This window comes from Oncorhynchus keta, chromosome 32 (assembly GCF_023373465.1).
Source record: "Oncorhynchus keta strain PuntledgeMale-10-30-2019 chromosome 32, Oket_V2, whole genome shotgun sequence".
In the NCBI taxonomy this organism is placed as follows: Eukaryota; Metazoa; Chordata; class Actinopteri; order Salmoniformes; family Salmonidae; genus Oncorhynchus; species Oncorhynchus keta.
In genome coordinates this window covers 28,986,922-29,010,477 of record NC_068452.1, presented here as the reverse complement: position 1 = coordinate 29,010,477, position 23,556 = coordinate 28,986,922, and the positions used below count along the sequence as shown (strand labels likewise).

General features: G+C 41.6%; 3 protein-coding genes and 1 non-coding gene across 4 annotated transcripts; 1 reads left to right on the top strand and 3 right to left on the bottom strand.

The window, feature by feature from the left end:
- Positions 1–6,726: 6,726 nt before the first annotated feature.
- On the top strand, positions 6,727–11,335 carry LOC118365563 (sphingosine 1-phosphate receptor 1-like). Its single transcript, XM_035747877.2, has 2 exons — positions 6,727–6,996; positions 8,379–11,335. The coding sequence occupies exon 2, from the start codon at positions 8,649–8,651 to the stop codon at positions 9,849–9,851; it is 1,203 nt and encodes a 400-aa protein (XP_035603770.1). The 5' UTR covers positions 6,727–6,996; positions 8,379–8,648; the 3' UTR covers positions 9,852–11,335.
- Positions 11,336–12,474: 1,139 nt separating this feature from the next.
- On the bottom strand, positions 12,475–15,068 carry LOC118365564 (kinetochore protein Spc24-like). Its single transcript, XM_035747878.2, has 6 exons — positions 14,935–15,068; positions 14,537–14,698; positions 14,291–14,435; positions 13,572–13,676; positions 13,343–13,419; positions 12,475–13,214 (listed from the first exon to the last, which is right to left on the bottom strand). The coding sequence occupies exons 2-6, from the start codon at positions 14,688–14,690 to the stop codon at positions 13,108–13,110; spliced, it is 588 nt and encodes a 195-aa protein (XP_035603771.1). The 5' UTR covers positions 14,691–14,698; positions 14,935–15,068; the 3' UTR covers positions 12,475–13,107.
- Positions 15,069–15,092: 24 nt separating this feature from the next.
- Positions 15,093–21,925, bottom strand: LOC118365562 (protein KRI1 homolog). Its single transcript, XM_035747875.2, has 19 exons — positions 21,719–21,925; positions 21,328–21,398; positions 21,054–21,159; positions 20,835–20,937; positions 20,688–20,745; positions 20,550–20,599; positions 20,323–20,413; positions 20,144–20,221; positions 19,947–20,053; positions 19,670–19,802; positions 19,479–19,574; positions 19,201–19,371; positions 19,034–19,109; positions 18,815–18,939; positions 18,504–18,657; positions 18,248–18,378; positions 16,651–16,715; positions 16,446–16,541; positions 15,093–16,368 (listed from the first exon to the last, which is right to left on the bottom strand). Exons 1-19 carry the CDS (start codon positions 21,801–21,803, stop codon positions 15,867–15,869), a joined length of 2,298 nt encoding a protein of 765 aa, XP_035603768.2. The 5' UTR covers positions 21,804–21,925; the 3' UTR covers positions 15,093–15,866.
- On the bottom strand, positions 17,939–18,036 carry LOC118365811 (Z30 small nucleolar RNA). The gene has a single exon (XR_004821809.1). It is a non-coding gene; the product is annotated as a Z30 small nucleolar RNA (small nucleolar RNA).
- Positions 21,926–23,556: the final 1,631 nt, after the last annotated feature.

Genomic DNA, 23,556 nt, shown 5'->3' with positions numbered 1-23,556 from the left:
CCGGCAACTTGGCCCCACAGCTGTTTCCCATCTTTGATGCCTGTTTCCAACACGCACAGACTTGACATGATACATGATCAGAGAGAGACTGTCACGGACCACTACCGCCATGACCCAGATGAGGAAGTAACCGGTCCTGGTTTGTGTAGCCCAAGACAGGGAAGTTCATCGCTGGTGATGGGTAGAGAGAGGGAGGCAGGGACACAGATGTAGCTAGAGACCCATCAAACTCATGCCCATGTCTGAGTGTTCTGACTGTGTTCTCCAGATTGTGCTGGCTAGATCTACAGTAATGGGTTCGAGAGGGTTATTGTCAGCCAATGACAACACAGTCACAAAAGGCAGGACAATTCACTTCCTGTAGTGATGGGGGTTATCACCACCACAGGCAGAATGCACAGCATGCACAGCATGCACACTTCTCTTACTAAAATATGTCAGGTTTCAATTGTATTCTAACAATAGTTAAAATATAGTTCGATTCACAAGTTTTTAAGAGAAAATATAAGGCCTTTGGGTTGTAAGTCCAATTTAAGCCCTTCGCTACAATGAAAGGCCAAATATTGCTCTCTCTTTTATGTGAGACGTAATGCAGGAAATCAGAGAAGCAGAGACAACAATAGTTTTGGTTTGGGTTAAGCTGAGCATCAGTGGAACATGCACGGCAGAACCTCTGTGATGGTCTGGGTAACGCTAACAGCTGCCTGGTTTCCCCCAGAGCGGCCCGTACCACATTGACAGAGCACAGACATAATTAAGGGGTTACGTTCTGCTTTTAGGGAATGCTATGAAACAATATACGGAACATATATTTAACATATAGGCGAGGGGGGTGGAAGAAGACAGAAAGCGAGAGGTCTAGTGATAGCTGGGTGCTGGAAGCAAACTCATAGATTTGTTTAGTTTCTCACTAAGAAGGGTTTAAATCTAGCCTATTTGGTGGTTGGCATGGATTGAGCTAAGGAAATCCCATCCTTAGAAACATGGTCCAAGAGACAAACCTCTTGTTTATTCTTTGATTTGATTTAGTGCAATGATGGTTTGGTGAATCATGACTTATTAGAGATATTAGGTTTGTTTATTTGCTCGTGAAATGACAGATCCCATCATACTTTAGAAGTTACTGTCCAAACGTCCTCACCACAGGTGAGTACGGGTTGAGCCAGGTGCATCTTATATGTAAACATCCATACCCTGACCAGCATCACCACCCTGGATGGTTCCGACCTTGAATATGTGGACATCTATAAGTACCTAGGTGTCTGGCTAGACTGTAAACTCTCCTTCCAGACTCATATCAAACATCTCCAATCGAAAATCAAATCAAGAGTCGGCTTTCTATTCCGCAACAAAGCCTCCTTCACTCACGCCGCCAAACTTACCCTATTAAAACTGACTATCCTACCGATCCTCGACTTCGGCGATGTCATCTACAAAATTGCTTCCAACACTCTACTCAGCAAACTGGATGCAGTTTATCACAGTGCCATCCGTTTTGTCACTAAAGCACCTTATACCACCCACCACTGCGACTTGTATGCTCTAGTCGGCTGGCCCTCGCTACATATTCATCGCCAGACCCACTGGCTCCAGGTCATCTACAAGTCCATGCTAGGTAAAGCTCCGCCTTATCTCAGTTCACTGGTCACTGGTTACATTACATATTAGGTCTGTACACTTCCAAATTCTGTCCTAAATACAAATCAGAGATATTATATTACTTCCCCCAAACCCATAAAAGGCATCACTGAGACACTGTTACACTAACCCATATCCTGTACCTCAGTAGCTAACACACAGGTGATGTGGTCAGAGGGTATGCTCTCCTCTCTACAGGAAGAGAGTATGAACCCCGGGGCTAGATCTCATTATTTCTGGAGTTCACCAGAGGAAAAATGAAGACAACTTTATTCACTCTGTTATCGTGTACCAGGGGAACACCAAAACTGGAAATGGTCCCAGGGTCCCAGGGTCGGATGCTGGATTTTCCCATCGTCTTGACGAAAAGAGTCTTGCTGTTTATCATTTAATTTTGGATTCCGCCCTCCTCCAACGCGGCTGCCCAAACAGTGTGGAAGCGAGGGTGGCTCTTCCCAGAATCTGACTCCTGACTAAGACATGGTGGGCTGTTTGGTGCGTATTGGTCATTGAAAATGTTAGAATAAATCTTGTGATAGACCTAACTCATTCACATGACTCACCCAGAACGGTTACACCCCCACCCCTTCTCCCCTTCTCCATGGGAATGTTCTTTCTTCCATCCCTCCGTCCAAGATGAACTCATCCCAAACCACGATTCAGTGCGGCTTCGAGGAACAAAACAGCCTTTCATAAGACTCTTCATTCAAATCACACTCAGCAACAGCTAACCTGGAAAAAGACTTATGTAATAGCATGAGCAAAAATGTTAGGTCATCCAACATGATGCCAGCTAGGGAACCTGAGAATTGAAAGTGACAGTAAGTGTAACATTGTCAGTAAAACCCTTTATCCTAAGGCCTGGGGAGGGGCTGTGGACCAAACCAACCTCTAGAATGTAGAGTTTCAGAAGGTTGCTACGTCAGTGAAAAGGGCACCTGGAATGCTTTGTTATATTATGTTGATAGACGAGGAGACACAGCAGCAAGGAAAATGTGTTGACACTGCACTTTTAGGGTGATATCTCTGTGGTAGGGGTTTGTATTCAAAAAGCAATGCAAGTCAGCTTCAGAGTGAGGATTTGTAGAGGTTTAGATAAAAGCTGAGGATGTTTGTGTTTATGCATAGACAAAGTCACATTCACATTTGCGGAGTGTGTGTATAATCAAACTGTTCCCAAATGGGAGCCTCTTCCTGTTGTTTATTTGTCCCAGACAATCCCCGCTGACTGCAACGACAACATCAAACTGAACAAAGCGTTTTCCATCTCCTGTTCCACTCAAAAAGAGGAAAAATATACATGGGAAAAGATTAAAACAAGTTTGTTTACCCAGTGAAATAAATGAATGCATTCCAGTGTCATTTCTGTTTTATTGCACCACCCTTCTCTATAAAGTCTGCCTGGCTTACACACAAAGGCTAAACTTCAAGAGTGTGTTTCCTTATAAAAACAAAAAGTCTGGATCACAGCAATTTGACATTCTGCTCTACTTGAGAGTTTCAAACACACAAAGCTACAGACCTACAGCCTAGTCGAGACTATGGCCAATACACTTAATACAACAATTGCTGCCCATGTTTGATATATTTGCATGCATTTCCATGTAAGACATGCTAGTTCACATACTAGAAGTCACACACAGGGAATGGACAAGAGAGGGAGGCAGATACAATCTTCATCCATCTATCCATATTCAATTTGTGAGAGAATAGTGTAGTGAGTCCTGTTGTGTGGTTTAGAAAAGGACTGCATCACAGGACAGCCTCAGAGTGCTCCAGACAGCCAGTGGCTGGGAGGAGACTCAGGTGACGTGCCTGACAGAGGTACTGGCAGACCAGTAATGGAAAGGAAACAAGTTCAGCAGTTTCATATGTTCCTCTTACTTCCTCTCATTTGGAACTTGGGCTGAGGTCATTGTTTGAACACTGTAGTTAATCACCATCAAAACCTGGACATTCTACACAGAAAGGCAGGCGAGCAGCACATTCAGAGACATTTTTATGAACTCTGTCAGTTTCTGTCCTTTAGTCTCTCCACTGCAGTCTCTGTGAGAGGTTGTGATGGACAGAGGCTGTGTCCAAGCCACCCTACCCAGTTACGGTGCTCCAGACAGGAGGAGTGGAAATCCCATGACCTCACTTCACCCAGTGCAACATCGAGTCAACAAGCCGCCCAACTCAACAACTTCCAAATGAAAAAAAACAGTCACTCCCTCAACCTACTGTACATCTGAAATATGACACCTTGCATATAACTAAGAGAGAAATAGAGAAGAGAGAAGAACGAGTGCAAACACTTTCTGCTCATGTGGATCTTATGGCTTGCATCTGTATGTTTTGTGTGCATCAGTATGCACTGTATGTTCTGTGATGAATCCTGCCAAAAAGATAGTGTGGAACAAGTAAGGGAGCAAGGGAACGGGGATAGATGAGAAGACATGTCCTTTTGAGTTCAACCAGTCATCCAGATGAAATATCGTTTAACCCCTCACTTTCATCCTCTGTTCTGTTGACCCTGTGAAGTGAAGGGGTCAACGTTGAATCAGAGGATGAGGATATCTAACAAGCTCTTGATTGGATAAACACACTAAAGAAACACTGTTCTAAGCAGTGGGAAGGTGTGAGTGCTTTTCTCATGACCTTTTCAGGGTCCTTCATACAGTATGTATGACAGGCTCTGTGTTATTTTCAGGGTCCTTCATACAGTATGTATGACAGGCTCTGTGTTATTTTCAGGGTCCTTCATACAGTATGTATGACAGGCTCTGTGTTATTTTCAGGGTCCTTCATACAGTATGTATGACAGGCTCTGTGTTATTTTCAGGGTCCTTCATACAGTATGTATGACAGGCTCTGTGTTATTTTCAGGGTCCTTCATACAGTATGTATGACAGGCTCTGTGTTATTTTGACTGAGGTGAGAATATTATTCTGAGGAGAGAATGTTGCTCATCAACTGGATTAGCGCTGAAATGCTGCAGCCAAAGGAAGTTGTCATAGTCTCAGAATGTAATGCTACACTGAGGTGTGATTGGCTTTCTCACATCCCACAATGGACAAAATATTAATGCATATCTTTTCAGCAGAGAAATTATCCTGTATCATTATGAAACAAGCAGAATTGTCAGACTGATCAACAGGGTCCCTCTCTTTTTGGGGGGTTTCTGGCTCATCAATCAAGACATGACAGCCACACTGGCAACGTGCCTTCCCTAAAAGGACAACAACAAACAGAGCACACAAAAACAGATACATTAAAAGCTTATCTTTTCTCCCATTGAGTTCCACATTACAAGACCAACGTCACAGAAATATATCATCCAAATCCAAAGCACTTCATGCATGTACTATACTCCCTAGGGGCGATGGGCGACTAATGAAGAGTACAGACACAAGACCTGAAGGAGAATAATGGGGGACTGAGTAGATTCCTACTGTGGGAAGCAGCTGGGCTAAGTCGGGTATCATTCTGTCTACTCTTTGTGTGTTAATGAGGGTGATATGGTGAGATAGTGTCACAGCAGGAGGCTAACTGCCACTCGGGTGACAGGCCCATGGAGAGGATCACCTCCTGAACATGCAGCCACTGGGTGGGCCTTAGGCCAGGGGACAACTGAGACAGGCAGGACAAGTCAGGGTTTACCACCAGTTCTCTACTGCGGGGCCAACTGGAAATTAATGGGGGCAAGAAAATAAATAGTTTAACTCCAGAGAAGCAGCTGACGTGAGAAGTATGCTTCCTCAACAGTTAAATAAATAGTTTAACTCCAGAGAAGCAGCTGACGTGAGAAGTATGCTTCCTCAACAGTTAAATAAATAGTTTAACTCCAGAGAAGCAGCTGACGTGAGAAGTATGCTTCCTCAACAGTTATATAAATAGTTTAACTCCAGAGAAGCAGCTGACGTGAGAAGTATGCTTCCTCAACAGTTAAATAAATAGTTTAACTCCAGAGAAGCAGCTGACGTGAGAAGTATGCTTCCTCAACAGTTAAATAAATAGTTTAACTCCAGAGAAGCAGCTGACGTGAGAAGTATGCTTCCTCAACAGTGAAATAAATAGTTTAACTCCAGAGAAGCAGCTGACGTGAGAAGTATGCTTGCTCAACAGTTAAATAAATAGTTTAACTCCAGAGAAGCAGCTGACGTGAGAAGTATGCTTCCTCAACAGTTAAATAAATAGTTTAACTCCAGAGAAGCAGCTGACGTGAGAAGTATGCTTCCTCAACAGTTAAATAAAACAGCCTTACAGAGAAAAATGGCTTAAATAGATTTGGCCTCTAGAAGCTGATGGAACATGTCAGAGGAATGGAACCCAATCGACTAAAAACGAGTCTCAAGTCTCATGCAGTAACAAAAACAATGTATGTGTGTTTGGTAAACAATGATTTGTTTACAACGTATTATGAGTCCTCTTGTAACTGGAAATGAGTACGGTGGCAAAGGACAGCGTGTTCAACGTCAAGCTGGAATGCACTGTGTCAGTGTCGAATCCGTCTTACTATGACTTCATAGGTGTTTCTCAAGGAAATCCCTCTCCCTTCTAGGCACAATGAGACGGCTTCCTGTTTAGAGAAAGTAGGATCCCGCCACTCAGCCACCCACCATCCCTTTACGTCATTTCCACATACTAATGTAGTACTTTATCATAACTGCACAAAGTGCACATATTGTTGTATTATATTGTTGTAATTCATAACATATCATACAATTAGCAAATTCGTAACATATTGTACAAATTGAAAATGTATAACATATCATACAAATTGTAATGCGGAACACATAATACGAAATGGATGATAAACATCCACAAATGAATTACAATCCATACGAAACGTAACATATCATACTAAATGGAGTGTGAAGTATTTATGTACAGAATCATATGAAATGCTCTGAGACCAGGTTGGGAAGTAGTATAGTGATCCATTTACACAACCACAGATCAAAACAGATCAGATGGCATTGACCTAGAAAGAATGCACCTTTATACCTTACAGCATGCGCCTCTGCCTGTAGCCAAAACAGATCATAAATGCCTCGCATCATAAATGCCCCACACATCCCTAAAATAATTGTAATCCAGGGAGTACTGCTATTTCATCTCCAAGCCAGCTCGGGCAATGTATTTACCTACAGTTATTGCGACTTCAGAAGCCAAGTAAAGGAGAGGTAGAGAGGAAGGCTGAGCGTTGGAGGGCAGAGTCCAGCCCAGCCCACTTCAAGTCGAGTCTCGCACCAGTCTATTTTCTCCCATCACAATCTGTCACGTCTGATCATCAGTCAGAGCGTACTGTATTCAAACGCAAGACAACTGCGCTAAATAAGAACACGTTCTCAGGCAAAGCTAAACTTCTAAAAGGTATGTTTTTGTAGTTATACTTGTGTAATAGCCTACTTATATTTGTACTGGGTATTATTCGTTTTTATAAATATTTGAATGATACCTTTTTGGTATTTATTTATTCAACAGCTATTATGGTGTTTTAGACAGTTGATCGACATTCTATAATTTGATGGCATATAATAACTAGACTAAAGCAAGGACAGGTTTATTTGTCTTATATTTGAGAAAAACATCAATGTTGGGGAAAATCCAGATATTTAGCTTCACAATTTTGATACAAGCCTGTAGCCTATACTTGCCCGCTGACAAGTTGATGACAACAGATTTCAGTGTTGTCTTGTTCTTTTTCAGAAATAATAAAAACTTGAATAACTAATCATTATTTTAAAAACGTAACTTAATTCATACATTTGCATACCCAATCCATAATAATTTTGAAGTAGTGTTTTATCATATGCTATGTTTCAAACAGATAAGCAACAGTGCCTCAAATACAATTTAATAAAAGGTGTAAGCTAACACTCAAATGCTTACTTACTGGTCCTCTTCCAACAATGCAGAGTTAAAGATTTAAAGAATGAATTAGAAATAGTGGGACAAGGAATAAATACACAGTGCACAATGAATAACGATAATGAGTAAAAATAACATGGCTATTCAGGGAGTACCTGTACCTGAGTCGATGTGCAAGGGTACAAGGTAATTGACGTAGCTGTGTATATATAGGTATGGGTAAAGTGACTGGACAACAGGATAGATAGCAGACAGCAAATAGACAGTAGCAGAAGCATATGTGGTGAGTGGTGTGTGTGTGTGTGTGTGTGTGTGTGTGTGTGTGTGTGTGTGTGTGTGTGTGTGTGTGTGTGTGTGTGTGTGTGTGTGTGTGTGTGTGTGTGTGTGTGTGTGTGTGTGTGTGTGTATTTTGAGGTGTTAGTGTAAGTATGTGTGATTGTAGAGTTCAGTGTGTGTGTATAGAGTCAATGCAGGAGATTTAGTGCATACAAAAAGTGTTTGTGTGTGTGTTGAGGTATGCATGTGTGTGTTGGGGTGTCAGTGGAAGTATATGTGTATGTATGTGAGTGTGCCTGCATTTCTGTTCATGTGTGCATCAAGATAATTAATCAAAGTTGACAGGCAGAATGATAGTTTTGCCCCCCAAAAATAAAACTGAGCTGGAAGATAAAGATAAATGTGCTAAAGATCCATATGAATTAGTGACATAAATGACCAAGTTTCTCCAGGACAAAACACAAATATTTTCAATTGCGCGAACAAAGACAGGTACTGTTAATTACAAGATTAATGAGGAATGTACGCCCCCCCTTCTTTACATGTGTGTGTTGTTACAGATAAATGTGCTATTATACTGTATTTCAATACTGTTATTTTGTTTCCAGGTTTCTTGCTTGTCTGAGCCATCCAGTGGATTGTCCAGGCATTGCACAGTTTTGGATAATGCTATCACATTGAAGATTCTCATTACCATCCATTCTAATACTAAATACAAAAAACTGGACTGATCAGAAACAACATTCAAAGATAGATTTCCTAAGGAATGTACATTCCCCACTTCCAACATACTGAATTATGGACTGCCTAAGAACTATGTGACGCAGAGTGGAAAGCATCTTGTCAGCTAAAAAGAAAGCAAAATTCCCAGAATACCAATGGAAGCATCGCATGCTGCTTACGCTGCTGTTGCTGCCCCCACTGTGGTTCCCATGTCCCACTCGGCAGGGTACCTGCTCCGGATGTTCCACGAGTACCAGAGCAATGCTGTCATCAGAGAACACTACAACTACACAGGCAAACTGAAGGAGAACAAGTACAAGGATGGACTAAAGCCAGAGGCCATAGCCTTCCTGCTGATCTGCTTGCTCATAGTGCTGGAGAATGCTGTGGTGCTGTTGGCCATCTGGAAGAATAAGAAATTCCATCTGCCCATGTACTATCTGTTAGGCAACCTAACACTCTCAGACCTGCTAGCAGGCTTCACCTACATGGTGAACATTGTGACTTCAGGGGCCAACACTTTAAAGATGACCCCTGTGCTGTGGTTCCTGAGGGAGGGGGGGGTCTTCATAACACTGGCTGCCTCCGTCATCAGCCTCCTGGCCATCGCCATTGAGCGCCACGTCACCATGGTGAGGATGAAGCCCTACCAGGGGGCCAAGCGAGGCCGGATGTTTGCCCTGATCGGGGCCAGCTGGGTTCTGTCAGTGTTCCTGGGGGTTCTGCCCGTCCTGGGTTGGAACTGTATGGGCCGTCTAGACCAGTGCTCCACTGTCCTGCCGCTCTTTGCCAAAAGCTACATCCTCTTCTTCATCACCGTGTTCACCGCTGTGCTGCTGGCCATCGTGGTGCTTTATGTGCGCATCTTCCACACTGTCAAGTCCAACACAAAGCACCTGGGCTCTGGCTCGCAGCGCAAAGGCCTGGCCCGCAAGTCCCAGAAGTACATGGCCCTGCTGAAGACCGTCACCATCGTGCTGGGTGTCTTCATCGTCTGCTGGCTGCCTCTCTTCATCCTCCTCTTGCTGGACTTCTGCTGCCCGGCACGGAGCTGCCAGGTGCTCTTCAAGGCGGACTACTTCCTGGGCATCGCCATGATCAACTCTCTCCTCAATCCCATCATCTATACACTGACCAGTAAGGACATGAGGAGGGCCATCCTGAGGCTGCTGTGTCGACGCTGCCTCCTCACCAAGGATGGCCAGGTGAAGAAAATAGGGATGTCCTTTCTGGAGTGCAGTACCAGTAAGACTGAAGCACCCTCCCATAGGCTGGAGGGCCTGGAGATCACAGTCTCTTCTGCCAACTTCACCCCTTCCACTATTAAAGCCATCTACCCCAGGATGTCAAAGACATGACTTGTCCATGATGGCCCAATGTGACTCAGCAGTAATAATGGGTCCAATTACAGTAAGAGCAGAGTTCTGGATACCCCCTTGACTGGACCACTCTTCGGCACCATCTTACTACTACATGTTACGTATGGGTTGTAAATGGAACTACAAGCAAGGAGGAAGTAATACTCTTCCTCTCACCTCAATGGTAGAGAACGTCAGCGGAACCCACCATTGTCCTATGTTTTGCCTTCCTCCCCTGGTCTGGCATTTTCTTCCTTGAAAGATAAGCTGGAGGTTCCCCCTTAAAGACTGGTCGGTCTATTGTAAGGAAGTCAAACCTCAGTCACAGTGTTAGAGAAATAAATACCTTGTTGGTTTTTAGTCTTCGGCGCCAAGCATTTAATGGATTAATATGCTGTTCTCATACTGTGAAAATCATTTTCTCGTTTGCTGAGATACAATATATCTTTCATACGTTAACAATCTTCCATAAATCCAAACTGCAGAAAAGAAAAACTCTCCTGAAGGAACAGATTCATGTTTGTAGCAGTATTTTGAATTCACCATTGACCGGTGTGTAAAGAGAACCACTCAACCAGCAGCTGTGAAATTAACATTATTCATGTTTTTTATTATACAAACATTGAAACACATTCAGTACATTTTATTTTGAGTCATACACATAAAGTATACATTTGAGTCATGCTAAGGCTCATCCTTATGTTCTCTCTCCAGAACATACATAATACAAACATAATGACATGTAATTAAAACATGAAGCATCCACACCCCAAAACTGCTGCCAGAACCATGGCATTTTGGTCATCTGATCTCAGGTCTGCTGGAATTCTGGGTAGAGGTCCCCAGACCAACATTAGAGACTTGGTGGCTTTGACACACAGAGAATGTCACGTTGATGCCTCTTCTGGTTTGCACATCTTTGGAGGTCTCTAAAACACACGTAGCAGCAGACATGATTGTGAGCAATAAAAAGGACAGATTAGACTTATTGACTGGCTCTAGTTTTGTGGACTCACAAGTATGGAAATCATATTGAACACAGCCTGTTCACAAAACCAATAGCCTTCAGAACTTTCCTGAACAAGCTGGAGAATATCCCTCTCATGCAATGAAGAGTTGTGTCTATCCTCTGTAAACAGTGGTTAATAGACATTTGTAAAGAAAAACCACAAATGCTTCGGGTTCCATGTATAAAGTTCCATTGTGACAGCAGTGATGTTTGAAAAACAAGCAAGCAATTCAAAATCTGTTTTCAAATTGTATATAAATGTACAAATGAAAATATTTATATTTCTGTCTTACTGTACTATACAGTATATTGTGTAAATAAAATGAACTATAGTTTCTGTATTTTGTTTATTCTGAACTAAACTTAATTTATGAGGCCACTGCCAATTCAAACAATAAATAAATGTATGTGAACAATATCTACAAAAACAGTATTTTTGGTCATTGTTTTGCAAAATAAACATCCTTACAAATAACATTTAATCTAGTTATTTCCTCTCAACATATATTTGTGAAGCCAGAGGCCTCATGTGTGAGAAAATGAAAGTGCTAGTGTCAATGTGGTGAGTGCGATGTTTCAGATCTTTCACAGGAAACATACCGTCCCATCATCCACCAGTTATAAAAGGCTTTGACCTATATAGTCATCACATACCATATACTTCAACACTGATAAGCAAATGTCAACTTAATTCAATTGAGAAGACGGAACAGTCTACAAAATATACATATACACAAAAGTGTACTTTCCCACTATAGAGCAGAGACAGATGCCAAAGAAATGTAGTGTATATCAAAATAAAATGTAAATGTCTGATCGATGCTGAAGTTATTAAAGTAAACACACAAGCACACACGACAAACCCCCCACTTAACCCACAGTGCACCAAATCCATACCAGAAGCAACCGCCCAAGAAGAAGACATGCGCTTGTGGCAACACATAGAGAAGGCAGCAGTCTTTGGGGACAATATACTTGACGCCCCATTTCCAGTAAGATTATAAACAAGAAACCCCCAGCTGACGAGGTTACATGAGTTGAGATCCAAACTAAACCTGACCCCCGCCCTGTATCAAATCAACTACTCACCACATGCTACACTGGCAGAAACCTACCTAAGCATTGACAATAAAATATGACTAATTTACAAAACGTGTGGGACATGCAATGAAGAGTAATGGTAAGATTTCCATAAATTGTGTGTGAGCAAAAAAACTGTCCTTTTCCATTCAAGACTAGAAACAAGTCCCCTCAACCATAAATGGTTGAACTTACTTTGTCAACACGGCCTTTTGCAAAAGTGGGTCAAGTTTGGGGTGGCCACAAATTTAATAAATAGTTGCTCTAAAATGATATAAATCTCCACAATAACTCATGTCAGGCTTTCTGGCCTGCCAAAAATTATTTTATCCCTTGGGCTTTTAGACTCACAAGATGTTCATTAGGAAAATGTAATGGGTAGACGACTAATAACACATTATTACTGCAGCAGTTACAATTATCTTTTTATTCAACCAAAACCTCAGAAACACTAGTCAATTGTGCATCCTCCTTGCTTGTAAAGCCCATGGAGGAATAGCATTTGCCATGAATAACAGTTAGCATTCCAGAAAATCTTGCAACAAAAAAAAGTGTATTTTTATTGCTGCAATGCAGTACAGAATACTGTCTATTGCATAAGCACACCTTCACATTGGACATTTATTGCATTAAAAAGGTGATCAGCACCCAACTTTTCAATACAGTAATTTCAGTAGCATATTAAAAAGTAGTGGGATTGCAGAAAATTGTCTTTATAAAAAAAAACTGTCTATGGTGAAAGTAGATACAAATAAAAGCTAGGGTTATAGGTTACTACCCAAATAAGTATTCTAGGAAATGTGATGCTTAGAAAAACTGCTTTATTCAATATGTATTTATTTTACCTTTATTTAACTAGGCAAGTCAGTTAAGAACAAATTCTTATTTTCAATGACTGCCTAGGAACAGTGGGTTAACTGCCTGTTCAGGGGCAGAACAACAGATTTGTACCTTGTCAGCTCGGGGGTTTGAACTTGCAACCTTCCGGTTACTAGTCCAATGCTCTAACCACTAGGCTACCCTGCCACCCAAGTCAATACCAACAATAAGGAATACAATCTTATTATAAAACAAATGTATTACAACACACAACACATAAACAACAGACAATCCAAACACAGGACAAACAACTACTGGAGAGATATGTCAACTTTCCTTTGGTCTCTTCTACCATTCAGTGCTGACAAAGTTCCACAGCTCATCACTGACTGAACACCGAGACCGCACAGAGGAGTCTATGTTGATTGGCGTGGCCAGGTCAGCTCCATAGTGCACTGCAAGAGATTAAAGTACACTCAAACGTTAGTTAAACACAACCAAAACCCACATCAACCAGCCATTAAGTTCCACAGTTGTGACTTGTCAAAGGGTGATGGAAAAATAGTTATGCAGTGACAAATACCTCCTCTCAGAATGTGTGGCTCAGTGTCATACTCCCACTTGATCCTGGTCACTTTGTGGTACAACTGGGCCACGTATCTGCAGAATTAACAGTTTGTCAAGTTGCACCATGCTGTTCATGATGTGAGATCAATGCTCACCGACTATCATGGTTTAGTGTGGTGGGCTAGTGTAGTGGGCTAGTGTGGTGTTGGGAGTGATTATTTCAGTATGCTGTTAGTCCTACTCACATGGCTGATGGGATGACCTCCGTAGTGTCATCATCAACCTCCTGCTGCAAGGTCTGCAGCTCCTGCTCCGAGTCACGCAGACTCTCCAGCTCCCTCTGCAGGAACCTGAGGAACAGGTCAAGGAAACCAACACGGGGAGAATCTCAATTGGTGCTGTTCGACACCACTCTTCCTCAACTCCATCCTCTCCTACTCAACCTCTCCTTGCCTGATTTTGAAAAAGGTCAAAGGGAATCGAGGAGCAGAGGCAAGGAAACAAATGCGCTTGTATTAAATAAGAATCCTTGTCCACTAGTATGTCATCAGGCAAATTATATTTACAGGGGTGGAGTCCCAAAATAAGTGTAACGTGATAAAAACATTTAGCTAGTAGATAAAATTTGCATAGATTTTTTAAAATGTGTGCATGCATTTATTTTTCAAGAAAACAGCTGATTCAAAGGGGTTGTAGCAGATTTTAACACACTTCCACGCTAGTTACCAGGAGGATCCTCTGCATGCTCACTGTATGGCATATAAACTGAAGTCTCAAAATACTTTCATCAAGGATGGCAGCCTGGTCAGCCTGCAGCAATGGACAAGCTCTGGGTAGAATGTGACTGCTCCCTATATGTATTATCTGGACAACACAGCATTCATGTGCACGTTAGAGAGCACCAATTGCAGTACATTTAGAGCTTGTTCTGTGTAGAGACAGAGCATGACTGGGTGAAGGATACTGTAGTTCTGAGTCCATGTTCTGGCTCCTTGCTGTACACTGCTGCAGCTCCTGCTCCAGACTGTCCAGCTCCCGCTCTGCCTGGCTCTTCTGCCCCTCCATGTCCAGCAGCTTCTGGCTCGCCTCATCTTCACACTGAACTACACCTGAGGACAATGGCGAGCAAGATTAGGCTATATAGCTTGACGAATGGAAAGAGAGTAAGTTATCATATGACAGGATCTACAACTTGATTCTTTTTCTTTACCGTTTAACACCAATGTGATGGTTTTCTTCATGTCCAAGTGTCGCTCAAAGAAACACTGCTGTTTTTCTCTCACTTTTCTTAATTCATCGTCAGCTTTGCTGCTTTTCAGTATTTTGACCATCGACTCTCCCGTGTCCATAACATCCTGAAGCATGGTGACGTCTTTTGTGGAATATTTTAGTAGAAATAAATAATAAATTACTGCCTGTTCTAGAGCAGACTAACTGGTGAATCATCAATAGCAGTCAAAATTGTTTGCTGCCTACGGTCAACAAAATCCAATGCTATGTCTAACTAACGTTAGCTGCAGAGGCTCTTGCTTGAAAACAGCAACTACTATTACTAACATCTTAATTAGATACGTTTAGAAAGGTACACAATAACAAGCATTTCCTTACCGTGTTTGCCGAATATATAGTTCACTGACAGTTTTGCTTCACTTCAGTCGTTTCCGTAATTCAAAGTTGTCCTGCGAACGCGCGCGCTTTACATGAGGTGCCAGCGAAAGTGCCTGACGGAATTTTTGTTCCTAAACAAAAAACTAAATTACAGGAGAAACTGTAAAATATTTATTCACATACACAATATAACAATAAGTAGATGCCTACAATTGAAAATATACAATTAATAGAAAGCACCAAAAATATCCAGCGTTCTGATTGGCTAGATCCACATGGGGGCGCCAATGTCAAGAGATTGCAAGATTTATTTGACCTTTTTTGATTACTGTACCACCAACTGAATTTTGCACTGCCCAGAGGACCCCCTCATGTTCATTTTACCAGTAGGCCTATGGTATATTATTCTCAAGTACCCCTGGTTGAGAACCAACGATTTATAGTATACTGTAATGAAACAGGCAGGGAGCAGGTCGACTGTGCCGCAAAAGCATGCTCGTGCAGCAGAGTCGATTTCAGCGCTTATAAACCCAGGGTCGTTCCAATACATACTCTCTTTAATGAAACTGCGGTTGTGTTGTGAGATAGGTAGGTTCACTGTGCCTCCAGAGGTTATTTCTGGACAACATTTGTACATTTTAGAGAACAGTTGGAGTACACAAAATGTCCTACAATTTGCAAAATACAGTTAAGTAAATCACAATTGTTCCAAGAGTTGTTCAAGTTCCTCTGATTGTATTTTATTCCTGAAAACTAAATATACAATTCTAAGCGGCACTCAGAAAAATAGCTGGAACGGCAACTATCAGTGCCAATGCTATTGTAAGCTCATTCAACTTTGATTTATTAGGAACTATGCTGTTCTCTGGTCCATTTATATTGTGCAGTTTGTCACTTTACCAACCACTCACAAAAATATAAGGGGACATAAATTATAATGGTGCCGTTCTCTCCCTCACTCCTTGATCCTCAGTCTTCGCTTGAGCCTTTCGTTTCTGCCTGCCAAGCTGCCTGAAGTGCAGTCTCTTGGGATTCAGTCCATAGGCCTTCAGTCTCTGTCCGCTGAACTCTCGCCCACCCATTTTCACCCTGAAGGGCCCCTTCCCCGACATGAGGCGGCTTCCTGGGTGCCTGTTTTTCTTCTTGGGCAATTTTGTCCTTTCAGTCCTTGTGTTGGCAGTCTCCTGAGTGGTAGCAACTTTTTCCTGCTCCAGTTTCAACTTCTTGGATTTGGGTACCAGGAACTCCTCTTCGTGGTCTCCTGCCTCTCTCAGTGCCTGGACTACCACCCCCTCCCTAGAGTCCAATGCAGAGCTTTGCTGACTGGGTCCAGCCTCATCATCATCCTCCAGATCCTTGTCATCCTTCTCTGCATTCTTCATCCTGTCTCTTCTCTTCTTACCCACTTTGGTCTTGCCCTCTGCTTTGTCCTCCCTGCAAGGAAATATATAAAATAATTCAGTTTTCTTAGAGAACATATTCTGCCAATCTGCATATGGTAGAATACTCACTCAGCATAGAAAGAGTTCAAGACTTCTATCTTTTTCTTCACATTTTGTCCTTTGATTTTGTAGTTCTGCAAATCACTCATCTCCTCCTTGTCAGACCTGAAAAAGTGATTGAAGAAAAAAATAGAAAAGGAAAAATCTGAAAGGCCATTTTCCCCATAGACAGCTGATTAGTAAATGCCTACTGTTTTGAGACCAGGTTCAGTACCTGAACATGCAGGTCTTCTTTAGCGAGGCCCAGCGGTTCAGCTCTTTCTCATCTGCTCCCAGGATCTGAGGAGGGAAGAACAAGTTACTTTCTGTAATATTCATACAGCCACTTTAACCTCTCTGGGGTAGGGGGCAGTATTTTGACATCCGGATGAAAAGCGTTCTCAAAGTAAACTACCTGTTACTCAGGCCCAGAAGCTAGGATATGCATACAATTGGTTGATTTAGATAGAAAACACTAAAGTTTCTAAAACTGTTAAAATCATGTCTGTGAGTATAACAGAACTGATATGGCAGGCAAAATCCCGAGGACAAACCATCCCCCCCAAAAAAAGATTTCCGCTTACCACTATTTTCAATGGCTAGTACTTTAATTATCAGCCCAAGTTCTCCCGCATTACAGTTCCTAGTGCTTCCAGTAGATGTCAACAGTCGTTAGAAAGAGTTTCAGGCTGGTTTTTGGAAAAATGACCCAGAAATTGTAGTTTTTCTAGGTGGCTCCCATTTTGGCTGTAGTGTTTCCAAGCTCGTGGAGGAAAGCGCGTTCTTTCTTATTTTTCTCCGGTAATGAACATACTATTCTCAGTCTTAAATTTTATTGTTTATTTGCGTATTAGGATACCTAAGGTTTGATTATAAACGTTGTTTGACTTGTTTGGAAAAGTTTATTAGTAGCGTTTGGGTTTCATTTTGTATGCATTTTAATGGAGGGAAACAGTGGATTATTGACTGAAGCGCACCGGGTAAACTGAGATTTTATGGATATGAAGGACATTATCGAACAAAAGGACCATTTGTGATGTAACTGGGACCTTTTGGAATCCCAACAAAAGAAGATCATCAAAGGCATTTTTTTATATTGCTATTTATGACTTTCAACCTGTTTCAACCTGTCTTTCAACCTGTCTGGTTGAAATATGTTTTTCATGTGTTTGTATGCAGGGTGCTGTCCTCAGATAATCGCATGGTTTGCTTTCGCCGTAAAGCCTTTTTGAAATCTGACAAGGCGGCTGGATTAACAAAAAGTTAAGCTTTATTTTGATGTATAACACATTTTCAAGAAAGTTAAATATTTGAATTGAGAATTTTTGAATTTCGCGCTCTGCAATTTCACTGGATGTTGGGCAGGTGGGACACTACCGTCCCACATAACCGTAAGAAAAACAAAGACGCGAAATCCACAGAAATGACTTTAAACCTAATTTGTGCAGATAAGGCTCCAAAGCAAGTTGATAACTCAGTGAATACAAGCATTTCCCTTTCCATCATTCTCTCCTCATCCTCGTCTGCTCAGAGAGAAGATTAACTGAAGTCATGCCCTGGTCAGAGCCTTCCCCGGAGGGTGGCAATACCAGGTCAGTCACATCTCAGCTCATCAGTGCAGGACTCAGGGTCTGTACAGTGCAACACTATAGCACAACCCAGGGTTCGGGGGTCAATTATATTTAAATTCCAGAGAACTAAAAAAGTTAACCAAACTAAAAACAATTCTAATTGAAAAGCATGGGAAAAAGTTAGAATTTTAGTGTACTTCCTGAATTGACTTGAACCCAACCCTGAGACAACCTATTAGGAACTAGAGCTCCCAGTCTCACCTCATCAGTGGACAGGCCAAAGTCATTGGCCAGGACCTGCCTGTAGCGAAACCTGCAGGGGATGTCGTCTATGATGTCCTCATAGTCCAGCTTATAGTACTCCTCCAGGTACTGCTCAAAGGACTTCTCCTCTGAAACACAAAGGATGGATGCATGAAATAGCATTCAGTCTCAATATCTATAGTACATCAAACAGAATCGAAATGGTTATGGAAAATAACCTAAGATTCATGGTGCTGAACCTCCTGAGACTTACGGGGGTCAAACACAGGCTTGTTTTGGGTAATGACCTCAGCAAAATGAGACTTCTTTCTCTTCTTTCCCATCAGCGAGGCATCCACCTTCATCTTCTCCTTTTTCTTCTGCTTCTTGGAGGTGCTTGGCTGACTGGGATCATAGTCTGCATCCATCTGGTCAAGTAAGAGTTCAGATGAGTGAGTCACATACAATCTCAAAGGTCTGACTATCTCCATCAACGACACTTTTATTTCTGACTAGCCTCCAATAAATGTTTTTCTGAAGGTCTGCAGGCAATGCTGAAGTGATGATCATATTAGAGGAACTCACAATAAAGTCTGGATCTTCACAGTTTGGCTGGTCATACTCTTCTCCTTCATGCTCTTCTTCCTCCCCTTCACCACCATATTCCTTTTCTCCACCCTCTCCTGTCCATGTGTCCCAGTTCCAGTGTTCTGCAGGACAGAGAAAGCTACCTTATTAAAATGCCACCGATTCTAAAGTATTCAATTCTACTTGAGATAATAAAATCAGTAACGAGTGACTTACCACCCTCTAGCTCTTCAACTTCAAACTGAGGCTTCTCCCCCTCTTCCTCTCCATAATATTCATCACCAAAGAATTTCTGGAAGAAGAAAAGAATACAGGGAGAGACAATAAGAGGAGTGTATTTCTTATTTACAATCCGTCTCTTCTTGAGGTGTGTGAGTGGTCACCTGCATGAGCTGGTCATGCTGCTTGGGGTCAAAGTCTCCCTCCAGGTCCACCTGACTGAAGGCTAGCTGCTCGTTGCCTGTCAGCTCCTGCAGCCGCCGCAGCTTCTGCATGATCTCATTACGCTTCAGGTTCTTCAGCTGCTTCAGCTGCTCGTGCTTCTGCTCCTTCTCCTGCAGGGGCCAGAAGAGTGACAGGTCAGTTTATTGGGAGGGTGAGAGAAATGGGGAAGGGATGGTATGATGTATAAGATGAACTAAAAGAGAGAGCGTCTACTGACCTTTTTCTTCCTATCCTTCACTTCCTCCCTTTTGAGCTTCCTGCGCTCGTCTTTGGAGCGGACAGAGGTGGCAATGGTACGGGGGTAAGTCTTGATCTGTAAGGAACAATAATATACTATATGAGACCAAGGTACATACACTTCACCATACAAACAAACATGTGCATGTAGAGACAGACGGGAAAGTCCACCTTCTGTGCATCAGGCTCCTCAAAGCGGAAGTTGTAGTGTCTTTCAAAGTCCTCCTGGCGCTCCAAGAACGACTCCCCATCCTCTTCTGAGTCCTCCACGTCATCATTCACCACTTCGTCATAGCTGGGGATCCTGCACACAGCCATGGCAGATTAGTACAGTCAGAGCGGTGCTGAGCACTGCTCTACGATTACAATTGAAAGCATACATGGACAAAACAAAAAAAAACTGAAAAATGTATAAACACATAAAATAACTTATGTAAATAACCGTTACCTGTCCACGTCATCTTTCTCCATGTAGCCCTTATTCAGGACAAAATCCCTAAGGAAACACTCCTTCTCATCCAGCTCGGGGTCGTTCCAATAGTCCCTCAGGTATTTCTGTCTCAACACACAGCACATATTTCAGTCACAGCAGGTCATTACATAGCTCTCTCTTGCAGTCTATTCCAACAGTCTTCCATCACTCACCATGTCCTGCACCTCTTCTGGGCCCCCCAGCTCTGCCTGGCCTTTCAGCCAGTCCACATAATCCTCTTCCTCTTTATCCTGTTGAGTAGAAAGATAACAGTTTAGAAAAATAGAATGTTTATCTCTGCAGCGCTTTATACTGTGAGATAAGACAAAGTCAGGTACCGGTTCCCACAGACCTTCTCTTCCTGTGTTTTGGTCCTCCTCTTCAGCAGCTGAAAGTCCTCCTCACTGCACTCCTCATCACTGTCCTGTATGAACTTACGGAAGCTGGAGGAAGCATGACACAGTGGTTATGTTCCAAAAACAGTTATAAAAGACAAAAAACAAGGGTGTATTTACACAAATAAAAAAACTGTTCTTTAGGACAAAGGACACAGTGACTATGAGAGAATTTAACCCTGACCTCTCTTTCAATTCTCTCTGCTCCTGGATGTAACTTGGAGATGCAGCTCTCTGTCAAAGAAAGCAAAGGCAAACAAATAACTTCTCGTGACATACCTCCATGTAAATGTGTCATAACATACAATGTATCATAACATGCCTCTCTCCTCTTTGCAGCCTCTTCATCATCACTCTCCTCCTCATCATCCTCATATTTACTGGGAATGAGACAAATTGTTATTGTCAAACCATTTGCCGAAAATGAGATACAAAGATATGCACAGTAGGACATCTGCAGCTCACTCACCCTCCCCTTTCCAAGATAACTTTTCGCTCATAGTCTTTCAGATACATTGGCTTCTCTGTTTTATTTGAAGTTGAAGGCTGGGCATCATCCCCAATGGATGCATCTGATTAAGAATGAAAAATTGGGTGGTGAAAGACACCTCTTAAACAAACAAACACATAATCAGAGTGTCATACTGTAATCAGTTGCAGCAACAAGACACGCTGACTGATGACATACCTTCCACTGTGTAGAACGTTGCATCAGTCTGATAGATCTTAGGATCTTTCTTCTTCAGCAGAGACAATGTTCTGTAGAAGTCCCTTTCAACTTTGGGGTCAAGTTCCTAAGAAGACACACATCAGTCTGCATTGAAATTACAAATATACAGGTCAAGGACACAAAGGTAGGGCCAAAAACACTGACAAACCATAAACAGAACACCATGGCAGTGTTTGTATTGCGAACTTGAAACGATATAGCTAGCCAAATTAGATACAGTAATAGCACTTACCACCTCGCTATCATCATCTGACTCTGAACCAGACTCACTCTCGTCAGCTTGGTCGCCATATTTGTCTTTCACTGAAATAAATCAATGATGAACATGACAAGCCATCCAATGTGGTGCACGCATTCCGCCAGGAAAACAAGTCAGAACTAAATTGCTATCTAGCTGGACATGCTAGCTACCTAGTTATAATAACCAAACATGTAACGATGACTAAGTTAACTTCTGAACGTGTAAGTATATATAAGTTAAATAAGTTACAGAATAAGATTAATTTCAAATGGGATCAAAAGTTAGCAAGCAAGTTGAAAATGATAACTTTAGCTAACATGAGCTAAAGGGCTGGCTTTGCTAGCCATCTAGCTAGCTAACAAGCTTGGGAAGTAACACTTACGCCTTTGTAACTCTTCTTTTTGCCTATATTTGTCATATTTCTCTGCAAACTTTGAATTAATCTTGAAATCCGATTTGCCTGACATGGTTACATGTGAACTGGATACTATTTATCGGGAAAAGAATTCAGTGAAATCTGGTCATGATGCTAACATCCACAGCAGCATGTATAGAACTACCACGTGGTTTCCTGAGGGGAGAGTCAGAGTTCCAAACTACGATCAACCAATCATAGGTTTAGAAAATATGTACGTTTTATCAACAAATATATTTGTTGCCAATATAAAAATGATTTTTTTGTATATATATATAAAATAAAATAAAAACACAAAATACATATATTTCAAAATACATATATTTCTTAGAAATATTCATATTAAGGGTCCTAAGGGTCCTAAGGGTCCTAGTTTGAGAGCATTGATGGCCTTTGCCTTTTGCGTTAGTAAGAATATTCGTATAATTTATGTTGAGTAATAATCTCCAACCTAGTAGCAATGTGTTTGTCAGATACAATGCGAATATACTCTGTAGCTATCTAATGTTTTTGTGTTGTCTGTGTGTAGTATGGTGCAGTAGCCCATCACAATGTTTTTGGAATGAGACTCAGTAGCACAGCTGGAGGCGCTCTAGTACAAATTGTCAATATGCATGCTGGTCCATCCCTATGTTTTTTTAAAGATCATAAGGTGACCAGACAGTGAAAGTACAGGAGATAATGTCTACTGGGAGAATAGTTTACACAAGACTTATGAATGTATTTTAAAAACAGTAATGGAATTCATTATTCCAATTATCTGACTCAGAAAGAATAGGTCAAAGACACCAGTTTACTCACCCTGTTTTCAATTGCAATCATTGAGACAACTATTCTTTTTTTATACTTCATCAATATAATGTTCTGTTTTTGTCTAGTTGGACGATTTAGGCCTATGCCCAAATTCTCTCAGTATATTCTGTTTGTCACCTCAACATTCCTGTGGGTCTGACCTCTGTGAATTGGGCTTTACTCGGATCCTTTCAAACAACAACCTCGTATATGGTCTTACATGGCATCAATTATTATTTGCTGTTTGCTCTTTGTACTCAGCTACTCTGAGTCAGTCTTCATCTCCTTGGGCCCTACAATAAAACATCAGTTACGTTTACATTGCAATTCTTTGCCAATCTATGTAGCTTATCACCACTGTCAAACGAGTCTGTCAAATAATAACACATCCCACCTAAAACAAATAATAGTGCCTGAGATAAAGAGACTGTTTCTGTAATAATTAATTACTTTAAGTAGCTTCATTCACCTCGTTCCCTGTGTCATGTCTTGAATAGTCGACCAGGTATTGGAGGGCTCTAGGGAGTAAGGCTGCAGTGGGATTCAGATAGGAGGAAGGTGTTTATTTGAGGTCGGAGGTGATAGCCAAGGGCCAGCAATATAACTGGGTCGTTTCACGAAATGAGTGCCTTTTGTTGTTTTAAGTAGAAATTGTGCACCAATGTTTAATTTTTAAAGCTTGTTATATTTATTGAAGTGCTCTTTAATGTAGACCACATAGATAATTAAATAAATCCGAATTTTTAATGTAAATGAAGACAACATTCTGTATTTTGACAAGTTCCTCAGTGCACCCTCTGTGACCTTCACCATCATTGTAAAGCCCCAGTTATTTTGCTGCTTTGACAATGTCATTTCTGAAGATCAATATATATATTTAATGTGATTAGTGATTCATTTTAAGGTAAGAAAAACCCGAATTGTCCCTCATTTCAACACTATTACATGAACTGAACTCTCGTTTTAATATGGTGAAACTATTACTTAACATCTAATGATCAAATCGTAGTGTT

Excerpts from the sequence above, each read along its gene's own strand:
- LOC118365564 (XM_035747878.2), bottom strand. The coding sequence starts at position 14,690 with ATGCTTCAGGATGTTATGGACACGGGAGAGTCGATGGTCAAAATACTG. Across the intron at positions 14,436-14,536 it reads CATCACATTGGTGTTAAACG|GTGTAGTTCAGTGTGAAGAT; the intron begins GTAAAGAAAAAG and ends CATTGTCCTCAG. Across the intron at positions 13,420-13,571 it reads GAGGTCATCCCATCAGCCAT|ATACGTGGCCCAGTTGTACC; the intron begins GTGAGTAGGACT and ends TTAATTCTGCAG.
- LOC118365562 (XM_035747875.2), bottom strand. The coding sequence starts at position 21,803 with ATGTCAGGCAAATCGGATTTCAAGATTAATTCAAAGTTTGCAGAGAAA. Across the intron at positions 20,414-20,549 it reads CAGAGAGAATTGAAAGAGAG|CTTCCGTAAGTTCATACAGG; the intron begins GTCAGGGTTAAA and ends TGCTTCCTCCAG. Across the intron at positions 19,803-19,946 it reads GAGAAAGATGACGTGGACAG|GATCCCCAGCTATGACGAAG; the intron begins GTAACGGTTATT and ends GGCTGTGTGCAG.
- LOC118365563 (XM_035747877.2), top strand. The coding sequence starts at position 8,649 with ATGGAAGCATCGCATGCTGCTTACGCTGCTGTTGCTGCCCCCACTGTG.